This window comes from Myotis daubentonii, chromosome 2 (assembly GCF_963259705.1).
Source record: "Myotis daubentonii chromosome 2, mMyoDau2.1, whole genome shotgun sequence".
In the NCBI taxonomy this organism is placed as follows: Eukaryota; Metazoa; Chordata; class Mammalia; order Chiroptera; family Vespertilionidae; genus Myotis; species Myotis daubentonii.
Genome location: NC_081841.1, coordinates 190,876,296 through 190,889,934, shown reverse-complemented (window position 1 = coordinate 190,889,934; position 13,639 = coordinate 190,876,296). Strand labels below are relative to the sequence as shown.

Below are 13,639 nucleotides of genomic sequence, written 5' to 3'. Positions count from 1 at the left end.
ACATAGGCATGCATCCACATGCACACACGTGCACACACACTTTTTTTCCTGGACGCTCCCACACCCCTTACCCTGCTGTCTGGTGGGACCACTCCCTGCCCTCTAGCTTCAAGCCTGTTTTTTTCTTTTTTTCTTGAACAGCAATTTTGGAAGTAGCTGCTGTGGTACTTGGGCAGGGAGAATGGGAGGACCAATAGAGAGGGTAGAATCAGAGCCAGCAAGGTGGAGCCAGCAGCCACTTGAAAGTGAGGAGCTCTCGTGACTTTTACAGAGGTAGCGGTCTGAGTAGAGGGACATGCAGTGTGGACACCCCGGCGGGGGTGGGGTGAGGGGGGGCGGCAGACAGGGAGCTTGGGAGCTTACGTGAGGATGGGATTTATCTTGTACTGCTTCTTAGGGCGTAGGACACGCCTTAACAGACTTGTCTTCTAAAAATGAAGATGCATGACAGCTGTGATTATTCGTGTCCTTGTGATTGGGTGTCTGTTTCTCAATCTGAAAAAAATCTAGACATTCCGATTTCAAGTTGAAGGCCTGCATCAGGAATGACTTGGACTTCCAAACTAAATGCCGTCTATCCTCTGATTTCAGGTCTTCCTGTAAATGCAAGAGGGTACTTCAGTGCTGTGCTTTGCCGACCTTTCTAGAGTAAAATGTTATTTTTCCAAGAGGAGCTGTGGTATGCAATAAATGCCAGAGTGCTCCATTAATCTGGAGCGGAGGAAGGTCAGGCCCATAATGGGTTATTGCTTTACAAGTAGACATTTCCTCAGTCTTGAATACTTTCTCAATGATGTATGCTGAGAAAAAGAGGAACTATGAGTCAGCAGCATTCTCCCAGGTTCCTTCAACACTCGTTTTCCAAGCCTGCGGATGTGAAAATTCAAGTTTCTTGCGTCCCAATTGCCATCTGGTCTCTCTCCCCTGAGTTGAAACAATTATGGCTGAGAACTTCTGTGATTCTTGACTCACTGTCTTTTTTTTTTTCCATCTACAAATCTATTCATTTCTTCATATTTTATTTCTGAAATTTTCTGTGGGGCTGGGAGGGCAGAGCTAGTATTAAATAACTTTACTGGAATCGTGCCTGACTTTCTGAAACAATTGCCCTGATGGTTGCCCCTGGCCTAGTGACAATTGGTCAGGTGTCATTTCTTTCGTCTTACTTTTGGGTAAGCACCAAGAATTGAATAGGAGGGAGAAATAGATTGTAATTATGAAAATATTCGTGGGGATAACGATTCATTTCCTTTCGTATCTCACTTACTTGCCTCTGTGAGGTTATATTCTTAGCCCAAAGTGTCTACCTTTCAAATATTTAAAATTAAATTCCCCAACCTGAGGGCTGTTCATCCTCTGGGGTCGCATTCCCTTCTAGGCTTCCTGCCTCGTGGGAAGACATGAAGGGCCGCGAGGAGTAAAACAGGTGTCTACAGGGGATGAATATAATAACATATTCTGCATGTCAGTTAGGCTTCAAACACAGTAATCTACTCAGTGAGTCTAGTTTAAAATTTGATATTAAAAAAAGTAATTTGCTTCACCCAGTGACAGATAAGAATATACACGTCATTATCTATGCTGTCAAGTATTTCGTTCCTGACACAGGCACCTCTCTCCTGAGGCATTGCCTGTGTCCCATCACATAATTAAGTTTGGGTTCCAGGCGAGTGTAGGTAACCATATCTCAGAAGCAAATCATTTGTCATTTGCTCAGCAGTCATTACGTTGTGAGTCTTTTGCTATAAGGAGCAGTGTCTGTTTCCTTATTTATGGCCCGTCACGTTTTCCTGGCATCGGATACCCCGTACACAGTGGGTGGCTTTAGATGGTTGTGCCCCAGAAGTGCAGGGTGGCCAGGCTTTGCCCTTGGGTGTATTTAGGGAACCTGGAAGGGCAGAGGGAGCTCTGGCTCTAACCACACACAGAGCAGGACTCTGCTCCTCCTGAGCCCTGACATAGAGCTGGCTTCCTCTTACTCCCATATGGTTATTCCGAACTTCTGGACCCGAACAACCAGCGGCAGCGTTTTTACGTGGAGTATCAAACTGCTGGCGTGTGGTTGCTCTTCATCTGTTTCTTCCCAGAAGGTGCTGCTTCCCACTGTAGAGAGGCACTGACTTCGGGAACTTGTTTATTCCTTTAAGGTTGCCAAGTGGGCACCCATTGGTTTGGAATTCTTATGGGAGCTCAGAAACTCCACAAAACTAGGGATTTTATGTCTGGGGAGGAGACAGGGAAGGTCACTTCTTAGGATACTTGACTGGTCAGCCTTTTCTTGTCAAAGAGAATTTGCCTCTGTCGTTGTGGTCATTGTGTCAGATGCCACAGACCCCAGAGTGTGGAGAGGAGGGACATGGACAGCAGGTGTGGCCTGACCTTTGTCTTAAGGTATCTCTCCTCCCTCCCTCTCTTTGTCTCTCTCTTTGTAAATGACACTGACACACTGGGTCATCTCTCTTTACCGATTAAAAAACCTTAAATACAGAATATGTGGGAAAATGTCACACATTTTAAAACTCTACAATCTAAGCTATTTTTTTATGGGAATGTTATTGTCTCCTAAATTTACAAACTGTAATGCAATTTGTCTGTGTCTTCATCTTAGCTTCTAGCCAACGAGCATAATACTTTAGTTTACTGGCATTAAGTAAGTAAGAATAAAAAGCAAGAAACTACCTTGTAAATTGAACCTTTAAAACCTCTACAAAATATAGTAAAAGTGGCTTTAAATACGATCCTACTAATTGAGATTTTTTGATAATTTGGCCATAACCAGGAGATACTCTTCACATTATCTTTTTGAAATAAGGCCTGCGAATTTTGTTAGTAACATTGAGGTGCAAAGAATATACCTGCTAAGTGAAAGCTACTCTTAAGTATTTAAGAAGTAGCTATTTATTGTATTAATTATGTACCATTATTTTGTATTGATTGTGCAATTATATGCTTTCTTATCTATTCAGTTTTGAAACAAAAATCTTGACAAAAAAACACCCTTCAGCATTTTGCTGAATTTCTTTCCTTGAGTGTCTGTATAGGTTTTAAAAGAATTAACGGCATTGACTGAAAATAGCTAAATTCAGTTACTAATTCAGATTGAGCTGACCATGGCCTTTTCAAATCAATGAGGCTAAGCGAATAGTGGGTTTTGTAAAGCCTCAAGCTCCATCAGAGCTGTATTGTATTATATGTGCCACATTGGTTGCTCATGTTTTATAACTCCTTGAGCCTGTTCTTATCTTTGAGATTCTGAGCATGATAAATGAAGTCTTGAAATTATTGCAGCATGCTGGGGGAAAATGTGATTAGTGGTGGGCGATAGCCAAGTAACTTTGTTGTTGGGTAAGGAAGTAATTTGGGGATACCAGAACATGTGTGTGTTATCAGACACTGAGAGTCTAGAAAGAAGAGAAGATCCTAGGGCCTCGTGCAAGCGTACAAGTCGGTGATGCGGGGGACTTACAGCAACTCAGGCCGGCATGGGAGAACCCACAGACTATCCTGTGCTTGAAAAGCATTAATATCAGAAGTACTCATTAAGGAAACACACACACACACACACAAACCCTTGTGCATAAGATAAAGGAGGAATTTCATAAAACTGTCAGATTTTTAAAATACCCAAGAATTCTTACTTTCAAATGTCAAATGTAGCCACAAAAACAAGAAGGAAATAATTCATGGGTCATGACCAGTGGGAAGGGGGGAAAAATGACACTGCATTCTCATTCTCTTTTAAAATAGTCTGTTGCTTTATAGGAAATGCAGTTGAGTTGATGGGCATAGGGATCTTGATAATAAATGCAAACTATCTGTATCTAAATAAACCAGAGTTAGAACAGTTTAGTTCATCATAGTTGTTTCATGTTTCATGCAATGCAAAGTAACTGAGTACTGGATCAAATGTGACCCTTCAAGGACCCCTGCCTGGGGGCGGGAGGCAGGTGCAGCCTACTGCCTTACAGATGGCAGACCTGATTTTCAGGGAATCTAAGTGCTGGGTGCTGGGGCTAGGTCCAAAATATTTCGGTTCGTAGGCCAAGGTTCCTTCCCCACCACTTGGCATTATCAATGCAGGCACTACAGTGAGAACATAGAAAGTAAGATTCCCAAAAGCTCCGTGCACTAACCCTGAGCAAAAATACCTATTTTTGCAGTGAAGTTTGAGAGTAGGATTTCTAAACCTGCACCCACTTGGTAGATTTATACTATTTCCTTGGAATCTTTAATATTTTGTGTTTTCTGATTCACTCATGAAAGTATTTAGTGATCACCTGCTGTATGCCATCTGTGCTAGGTGCTGGGCACCAAGGAATGCCTCCTGGCAGGGCACCCATAAAACTCAATTTTGGTAGATAATTGTGTTTAACACATTTTTAAAGAAAAAAAAAATTTTTTTTCTTCACTGACAATTGGCAATTTCTTTTAGGTTTAAACCTGAAAAATATCTTGCATGCTTTTTGTATTATTATAATTATTATGGTCAGGATATGTTTTCTGCACTTTTTATTTTTACTGTTAGCACAGATCCCCCCCCCCCCCCAAAAAAAAAATCATGACCTAGATTGTGGCACTTCCTGACTTTGTGTCCCAATTTTGTTCAGGATGCGCACACTTCCAGAACCCTGTCACACGCCCAGATATGTTTCCAACTTCAAGTTAATAACATCCCCAACTATGGTAACATGAAAACCCTCCAAGTCTTATTTAGGTATTGTGCACTCATTAGTGTTTCTCAAATTTGCTGGTAAGATAGAACACATCCTTTAAATCTCAGGGTTATTGGTGTGGAGATAGTGAAAATAAAACAAAGTGTGTTTTTGAGAAAAATATATATTTTTTTCTTGTCCAAACACAGAAAGAAGCAAACCTCTTGTTATTTTGTCGTCCATTATTTATTTAATTGGAATTCCTCTCCTTTCCCAAAATAACTTTGAGTCATGACATAGAATTTTGAACACTTTCATGGAAAAGAGAAAAGGCGCAGTGAGGAAAGGTACAATTTTACAGGCAGATTCCCAGGACTCTGAGGCAGGCACCATCGCTTTCAGTGCCCGACTGCGACTTTGTAAGCGTTCAGTCCTTGTAGGGTCTATTTCTAGCTGAGTGGTTTTGCTACCACCAAGTTTTATTTAGCTCTGTGCGTGTTAGACATGGCTCCCCCTGCTGGGCCAACGCGGAGCTGCAGCTGGCTTTTGCCCCCTAGGTACCACCTTCCAGAACCGCAGTAAGGTTCCCAGCTGCAGTGAAGCACCTTTTATATCTGGATGATTTCTCTGCTTTAAAAGATGATTTTCAGTCTCTACATGAGAAGCAGGATGTAAGGTAATAGGTTTAGGCAGAAGCATTTATGATTTTGATTTCCATGTCAATAAATTGAGTTTTTAGCAAGAAAGATCGTTATCACCTTTTTTGGATTGAACAGATTTTTTTCACTTTACAAATGGAAAAACCAGGAAACTGGATTAAATTACCTTAAGTATATGTTTCTTATACATTTGTAATAGAAGGTACCAAAGAAAAGCTCTTAAATAAAATTTACTGGCAGTTGGATGTTTAGTAATAATTTCTTAGAGACCTCCCTGCCATCATATTTGTATCTGTTTTACAGGGTTTATTTTTTCAGTTTATACTATTTCCATGCAGTCATTTAGAACACTGAATTTACTCCTCCCTCCCCATATTGTTAGATTTATGTATTCTTAATTTATAAAATGGATGGAAAAACAATCTGAAAAATATCCACAATTCACATTATTGCTAGGGCCACAACATTTACCTGTCACTTAATGGCCTTGACATTCGGGTTACTATTTTAATTTTAATTACATTTTAAATTCTAACTAAAATTTTCCTTTCCCTTAGAGTTTTATCTTTTACGCATTATCAAACTGATTTCTCTCAACTATGCCCACGCTAATATCTTCAATGGCACTGAATATTTAATATTAATGACATAATGAATATTTAAGAAAAAGATGAATACTTCCCATTCCATTGGGGGAGTTTTAATTTGGGAAAAAATGTGTAGTCCTATAGCGCCCTCTCGTGGCAGGGAGCCAGAGCCCCATGGGGGCTTTCCCTACAGAAGCTACTCCCAAAGCCCATTTAACCTTTATTGCCTTTTAATTTAATAGGCTCAATTAGGTGTAGTAATTTTCTTCAAGTCATTTCGGGGGTAGGAAATTTTCCTTTCCCTTAGAGTTTTATCTTTTACGCATTATCAAACTGCGTATTGTGGCAGAAATATCACCATTGATGCAGAGGAGAGAAGGCGAGAGGAAATACACAGCTAGAACCCCGAAAGGCCCACTTTTCCTCAGGGGAAAACATGAATATTCTCCTTTGTGCTATGAAATGTATAACTGGATTCTTAAAAGAATGTGTACATGTCAACACTACATTTCTTTAATGAATTAGATATAATATGAAGATTGTTTCATGCGACCACTCTACCGTTACTAATGTTTTCTTCACTTAACATTTTAATAATAGAGCAGGGCAGAATAATATAATCATGCACAAAAAGCATGGCTACAAATCTTTATCTTATTCCCAAACTCTTCGTTTTCTCTCTCAAGCCCTGGCGATGTTTAGCTTGAGAGAGTCAATGTTAGGAATCTTTAAGCACTGGCTCTCCGCGTATCTTCGCAAGGAAGGTATGTTCAGCTGATAGTTCCTGTGGATGTGCTCAAAGTGCTCGGAGAGGGAAGGGTGGGGTATGAATCCCAGTTTCTCGGGTAGAAGCAGCCATCTCCAAGTGGGCTGGAAGCTGGAGGTTGGAGACACTGCTTGGGCTGGGGAGATGGTTGAAAGCCAGCACTTAGGCTGTAGCAGAGAAGAAAACGAACGTGGATGAAAGGATATAGGGCGGGGGGTGGGGTGTCTGCAGGAAAACGAAGTTTGAACCTTCACATTGACATTTGAATGTGTTAATAGAGAGCGAGGCCAGAGAATACAGGTTTCCCAGAGAACACACTGCATTTGGTTGCAGTTCGCTGGGGAAATGGAAATAAGCTATCGATTAAAGATTAGCTGTATACACAGGGTTTGATTGAATACACCCACAAGCCTTTGGAAAAACATTATCATACTATTTTTCTTCTTTCTAATTTGGGAAGCTGACTACTTCAGGGGTGTGACTTACAATATTTATACTTTAAAATATTTTAAACAGATTACTGCTTTGGAGTAAGAATGAAAGTATTTTAGATTATTTTTTTTTTTTCAGAAAGAGCATTAGGGGACAAATTATGAAAGAAAATATTTGCTGTTAAAGATCCTTGCTACTGCTTATAGCTTTAAAGTGTGTCCTCCATCAGTGATAGTCAGCATTAATGAGTGAGAAATGTCTGGAACTTTTATAGTTCCGAGGGACTTTTGGAAAAAATTTTAATTTTGTTGCTTCCAACAATTTGTCAGCACTTGTTTGCTTATCATTTTAGAAAGTTTTTACTGGATTAGTGAAGTTGGGCAGTTTGTTTGCTTTTAGATGACTTTAGGGGAAGAGTTTTAAATTGTTTATATTAAGACAGCACTTAGGGCTCTTTCGAGTTATTCTTATGTTGAATGATAGTTCTTCAGAAACTGTTTTGTGAAGAACTCTTTATAATTCATCTTCTCTTCCAACTGATGAGCAAAGTGAATTTTTGTAGATCAGAATTTTATTTCTTTGTCAATGTTGTTAATCAAAGAATGTTTATTGTGCGTTTCCTTGGTACCCATCACTCTGCTAGTTTTGTATTGTGTAGGATTTGAGCACTTAGGTTTACCAGCCAACTTCATAGCAATGTTGACATTCCTAGAATTGTGTCAGAATTTATCAAGGGCTCAAATAATGTTCTGATGTCAGGATTTACCCAATAGAAATCTATCCTTGAACTTGGGCACTTGGAGATGCAGAACTGTGCTGTGTCTGTGGGCAGTGTGAAGCTGGTGACCCATCCGCTGGGCATAGGTGGACTTATCCAGGAGATGGATCCTACCCACAGGGGTTGGGATTTTCCACTCAGCCCTGAGGCAGGAAGTCCAGCACAAAAACAGAAGTCCAGGCTTGGTCACAGAAAGGCCTTTTCGCTTTCCTTCCTACATATCCAGCTGGGCTCCTGTTCCCGAACCTCAGCTCTATGTCTGTCCCATCCTTCACACAAAGCCAGACACCTGCAGCTTCAGCAGCCTCAGGGGCAAGTCGCAGCAATTCTGATGATGGTCAGGGGGAGGAAAACGAGGTGCCTGTGTGAGAGGCCAGGCGGGCTCTGTGGTTCAGAAGAGGCAGAGTGGCTCCAGAGGCTCCTAGAGAGAGAATGGATCTCATAGTATGTGAAGATTAGCTGCCTGCCCCCCCGCCTCATTTTTAACACTTTCTGATTCTTCTCACCTTTTAAATTTGTAAAGATGGAGAATGTCCTCATTTCTAGGAACAATCTCTTCAATGCTCCTTCCCCCATATATAATTGCTAAAGCTCTTAACATATACCCACCTATTTAGTGGAGAGCCAGTGCTTAAAGATTCCTAACATTGACTCTCTCAAGCTAAACATCGCCAGGGCTTGAGAGAGAAAACGAAGAGTTTGGGAATAAGATAAAGATTTGTAGCCATGCTTTTTGTGCATGATTATATTATTCTGCCCTGCTCTATTATTAAAATGTTAAGTGAAGAAAACATTAGTAACGGTAGAGTGGTCGCATGAAACAATCTTCATATTATATCTAATTCATTAAAGAAATGTAGTGTTGACATGTACACATTCTTTTAAGAATCCAGTTATACATTTCATAGCACAAAGGAGAATATTCATGTTTTCCCCTGAGGAAAAGTGGGCCTTTCGGGGTTCTAGCTGTGTATTTCCTCTCGCCTTCTCTCCTCTGCATCAATGGTGATATTTCTGCCACAATGTCAAGCTTTCTGGCATGGATAAAGCTCCCCGCGGGGCCTCGCCACAGAGATTTTCCATGACCCCCTGACACTGACCGTAGCCTTCCCACCACTTTCCCAGCAGTATTGGTACTCAGGAAATGGTTGTGCAGATGTCTGATTATTGTTGGGCTCAAGGAATTGGACTTGTGGAATTTTTGGCCGAGTTCTGCAGTCACCCATTGACTGTGACCCGTCATCTCAAATCGTTTCCTCATCACTGGATGCTTGGTGAGCTCTGGCTCCAAATGTAAACGCTTCCATCCCCTCAATTATTTGCAGCCTTGTTTGGAAAAAGAAATCTCCAGGCACCAGATGACAGAAAGAAACAGCTGATCCAGTGTCATGTCCCTACCGTGGCTTTCTCCCCCGTTGCTTCTTTGGCCAGTGGTGCATACATTAGTCAGTCTCAAGCGGTGCCCACAGGGCTTCAGACTGGGGAAGGGAGCTCAGGGATCCCATCCTGCCCAATAATCATATTTTAGTATGTTTTAAAGTCTTTAGGACACGTAGGTAGAATCTATGTTATATTATTGGTTGGTTCATCATTCGTTCACCAACTTTTGAAAAAATATATATTTTTTTATTGATTTCAGAGAGGAAGGGAGAGGGAGAGAGAGCTAGAAACATCAATGATGAGAGAGAATCATGGATCGGCTGCCTCCTGCGTGCCCCACACTGGGGCTGGAGCCCACAACTCAGGCATATGCCCTGACCGGGAATTGAGCTGTGACCTCCTGGTTCATAGGATGATGCTCAACCACTGAGCTATGCCTGCCAGGCTCGTGCACCAACTTTTATTGAATTTAAAGTTTGTGCCTAATGATGTGAATGAGTAAAACAATACCCTGCCTTTAAAGTATTTACTTCTAAAAGGGGAAACCCAACAGAAAAAAATCTGTCTAATTACTATCACTGGTTGAATTTGTTCTGCTTTCTGGTGAATGAACCCAAGCACGTGTACAAGGCTCTGCCCATGTAGCCAGTCCGCCTCGGGGAGGACATCCAGTGTCTGGCGGCATTTCTGCTTCTGCTTCCTCCATTGTAAACATCCATGATCATGGTATTTTAAATATGAAAAATTAAAATATTTAACTCCAAGATTGTGATCCCATGCTGACCACTGATGATAAGATTCTTGTTGACTGCTTATTCCAGTTATATTTTTAACTTCAGTGTTTGTATTGGTATTTATATCGTCCTCCAAAGTTAGGGGTTTCACAATATTTCAACTTACGCCATCCTTGGCGCTTATTTCGTATTTCTACTTCTGACTTAAATAGGGGTGGGGCTATATTCTAGCATTTGATTTCCATCATAAAGTTGTTTCCCTAAGCATTTTACAAGGAGGCAAAATAATCGGATATTATAACAGAACCTGTTTTTTCCCCTATTTTATGGATTTTTTGAAAGTATGTCCTTGCTTTGGATAATATATTAGGCAAAATTTTTAAGTTGCTCCACACATGAAACTATTTCATGCCTAATTTCGAATAGCTGATTTGATACTAAGATTATGCTCTATGGCTGTATTCTTTCATCTTTATAGATGGTGGCATTTTGTCCTTCCTCCTCAAATTCTGAATTGCACCATTTGAGAATATAGCCGTAATCACCTCTTTTGGTCTATGAAATTTATTTCTTTTTTTGAACAGTGCAATACATGACACTGACAATCAAGAATGAAACTATGAAATGCCATTGCATCAAAGCTGTGCAATATTTTATAAGCTTCTCTCCCCTCCCCTCCTCCATTTTAAGTTTTCATTGCTGTGATAACAGTGGGTGTGGGTTTCATTTCTGTCTGGCGTGAATTATGTGGCTGCCATGTCCTTGGGACCTTGCCTTTAGGACATCAGGGGAAACAGATGACTAAGGGGCCTACTTCTCAGTTTTTTCTAACGGTGCACATTCTGCCTTGAACTCCAACATAAGGGGGTTGGCAGCCGCAGTATTGCTTGTTGCAGCTGCAAAGTCTGGCTCAGAAACTACTGGCACCAGTAACCTTTGCACACTGGTCCAGCTCTTTGCTCTTCCTCTAACCCCAGTGGAGATTTGCTAAAAGCTCGGAGGAATAAGTTGGCCCGCAGACAGCGTGTGATATTTGGCAGCTAATTGTATAGCTGTTTGAATGCTTTTCCTGTCTGTGTGCTCTGCTCTGGTGCCCACAGTAACCTTGACAGGGAACGGGACATTAGATAGCTCATGTGCACTTATGTCCGAATGAAAGATTAGAAAAAAACAAAAAACAACCCATATGGGAAATGGCAAGAACCATGTCAATGAAGACGTCACTTCCTTTTTAGCTACTTAATTTCAAAACTCCTGGGATAAATGGATTGCTTAAGCATTCTGGTGACATTTGGGAAAGAATGTGCTCTTGTGGTGAAAGCAGGGACTGGGAATTGAAATTTCTGTATTCAGTTCCCAGGAGCATGCAGGGGTCACCCAGTGACATGTCACAGGTCGGCTAAGCACCGGATGCTAATATCCCTATCTGTGGAATGGACATAAAAGGGACTAACTTAATGTTGGTGAATTGTTTCATATTTTGCTGGGAACCAGCTTGCTCTAGTGACCTAGAGAAACATGGACTCTGGTTTAGGCTGACCTCATTTCTATTTTTGGCTGTAGAGCTGGCTCAGTGAGAAACTTGTAGAAATCAGCCAGTCTTGGCTGTGGGCCCCCATGTATTCCATGATTGAAGTGGGGACTATAAAATCTTATCTGCATTGGGTCTCATGATGATACCGCCAATATTAACTAAGTCCAAAAATACTCCGTCAGATGCATTAGAAAGCTTTTATGTTGACGTGCCTCTCACATTTCCTTCCTATCTCAGGTTATTTGGGGTATGCAATTCAATGTTCATTAATTTTTTTTAGCCAGTTGTTTGCCGTTCAGTTCAATTCTATTCTGGGTGGAGTTTTCCCACATCTCAATAAAAGGAAAGAGGTTGATATGATAAGAGGTGCCATATATTGCTGTCATCAGGATTTTCTGCAGCTGTATCTCATTATTCTTATAGGTGAATAATGAGTTTATTTGAGTAGCTTCACCTTTGATCAACTCTTGGTCTGAGAATGTTTTTCTTTCCCAGCTGTCACAGGCCTCGGGGAAGAGGAGCCAGCATTTTGGTCAAATCCTATGCTGACAGCTCTGACATATCAGCCTCTCTTCTTTCTGGTAGTTTCTCTGGATACTGATGGTCCCAAGGGGTGTGCCAAAGTATAGGGCTTAATTTTCTTTAATCCATCTACTATTATATCAACTATTATCTCTACTCGCTGTTTCTGGACTCCTGACCTACCTTCTCATTAAAACTACAACCCATGGACGCCCAGTGGCTGCAGTCCTAAGTTCAGATCCACATTTCCGCATTTCTAAAAGCACAGCAGGCCGTTCATTCACCAGCAAGTGTCAGGCTGGCCTAGTGGTTTGGAAAGAAGGATGACTTTGAAAGTTCTTGCTTTGTCTCCTTTTGCAACCATGAAAGAGTTTTAAGTAACTCCTGGTAAATGTTTGTGTTATGCAAGGCATAGCTTGTCAGTTTGAAATCCCGCCTGGAATCTCTGCTTTTAAAACTCAGCTAACTAACCACTGATGCTTAATCTGCCCACTTTGTATTGTAAGATTGCATTAAAGTCCAAATTCATTATTATTTTTAAATAATGTTTCCCATTATTTTTGCTCCATAAGAGCAAAAACCATAATTGAACTTTGATCCAACCTTTGCAAAAAACAAAACAAACAAAAAAACACCTTAAAAAAAAAACCCCACAAAAAAACCCCAAACCCACTTTTTAAAGGCACTTAGGAAAGCCCATCTTCAGACCTCTGATTGCACGGGGAAGGCTTGGCATCATGCTGTAACTCACACCGTGAGCTCTGCCTGCCCAGCTCCTGCTGGCACCTAGGGGAAAAAATTGACTGATAGTCTACTCACAAAATCTCAGTGCTGGGTCTACTGGTCCAAAGAAGATTCCACTAACTGGATGAGATTATAATCAATTCAGTGAAAAGTAATCCCTAGCTATCTATTTATCCAACAACTTATTTAGCACTTAGAATACAGTATATAGAAAGCATTGGGCCCTAGCCGGTTTGGCTCAGTGGATAGAGCGTCTGCCTGCGGACTGATGGGTCCCAGGTTTGATTCTGGTCAAGGGCATGTACCTTGGCTGCAGGCACATCCCCAGTGGGTAGTGTGCAAGAGGCAGCTGATTGATGTTTCTCTCTCATTGATGTTTCTGGCTCTCTATCCCTCTCCCTTCCTCTCTGTAAAAAATCAATAAAAATAAAAAAAAAGCTTTGGGCCAGGTATTGCATTTCTGCCCTCAAACAGCCTTTAAAAAAGAGTAGAGAAAAGCCACCTGAAACAGGAATTCATTTCAGCACCTCTTTTTAGATGCTCACTGTAAACTTATGCACTATTGGATGATGCTCAGAGAGACTGATTCCTGACTTGTTTCTTCAATTTCTTTCCACCTACTTTTTGTAACAAAATCTTATCTGATTGAGTCTCATAATGACACTGCCAAATTAACTCCTTCCTCCTCCGCAGGGTGAAAGAGGCCTCCCAGGGTTACAAGGTGTCATTGGATTTCCAGGAATGCAAGGACCTGAGGGGCCACAGGGACCACCTGGACAGAAGGTAAGCTTACCTGGGTGATGAAAGCTGTGAGGGTGTAGAATTGAAATAATCTATATTCTTTTTTTAAA

The 13,639-nt window shown here is 41.1% G+C and overlaps 1 protein-coding gene across 1 annotated transcript in view; it reads left to right on the top strand.

Annotated features, from left to right (window-relative positions):
• Positions 1-13,639, top strand: part of COL4A1 (collagen type IV alpha 1 chain) — a 140,703-nt gene that overhangs the window by 72,981 nt on the left and 54,083 nt on the right. Inside the window, exon 3 of the mRNA XM_059685108.1 lies at positions 13,482-13,571. Coding sequence (XP_059541091.1) covers positions 13,482-13,571 — 90 coding nt within the window. The remainder of the gene's footprint in view (positions 1-13,481; positions 13,572-13,639) is intronic.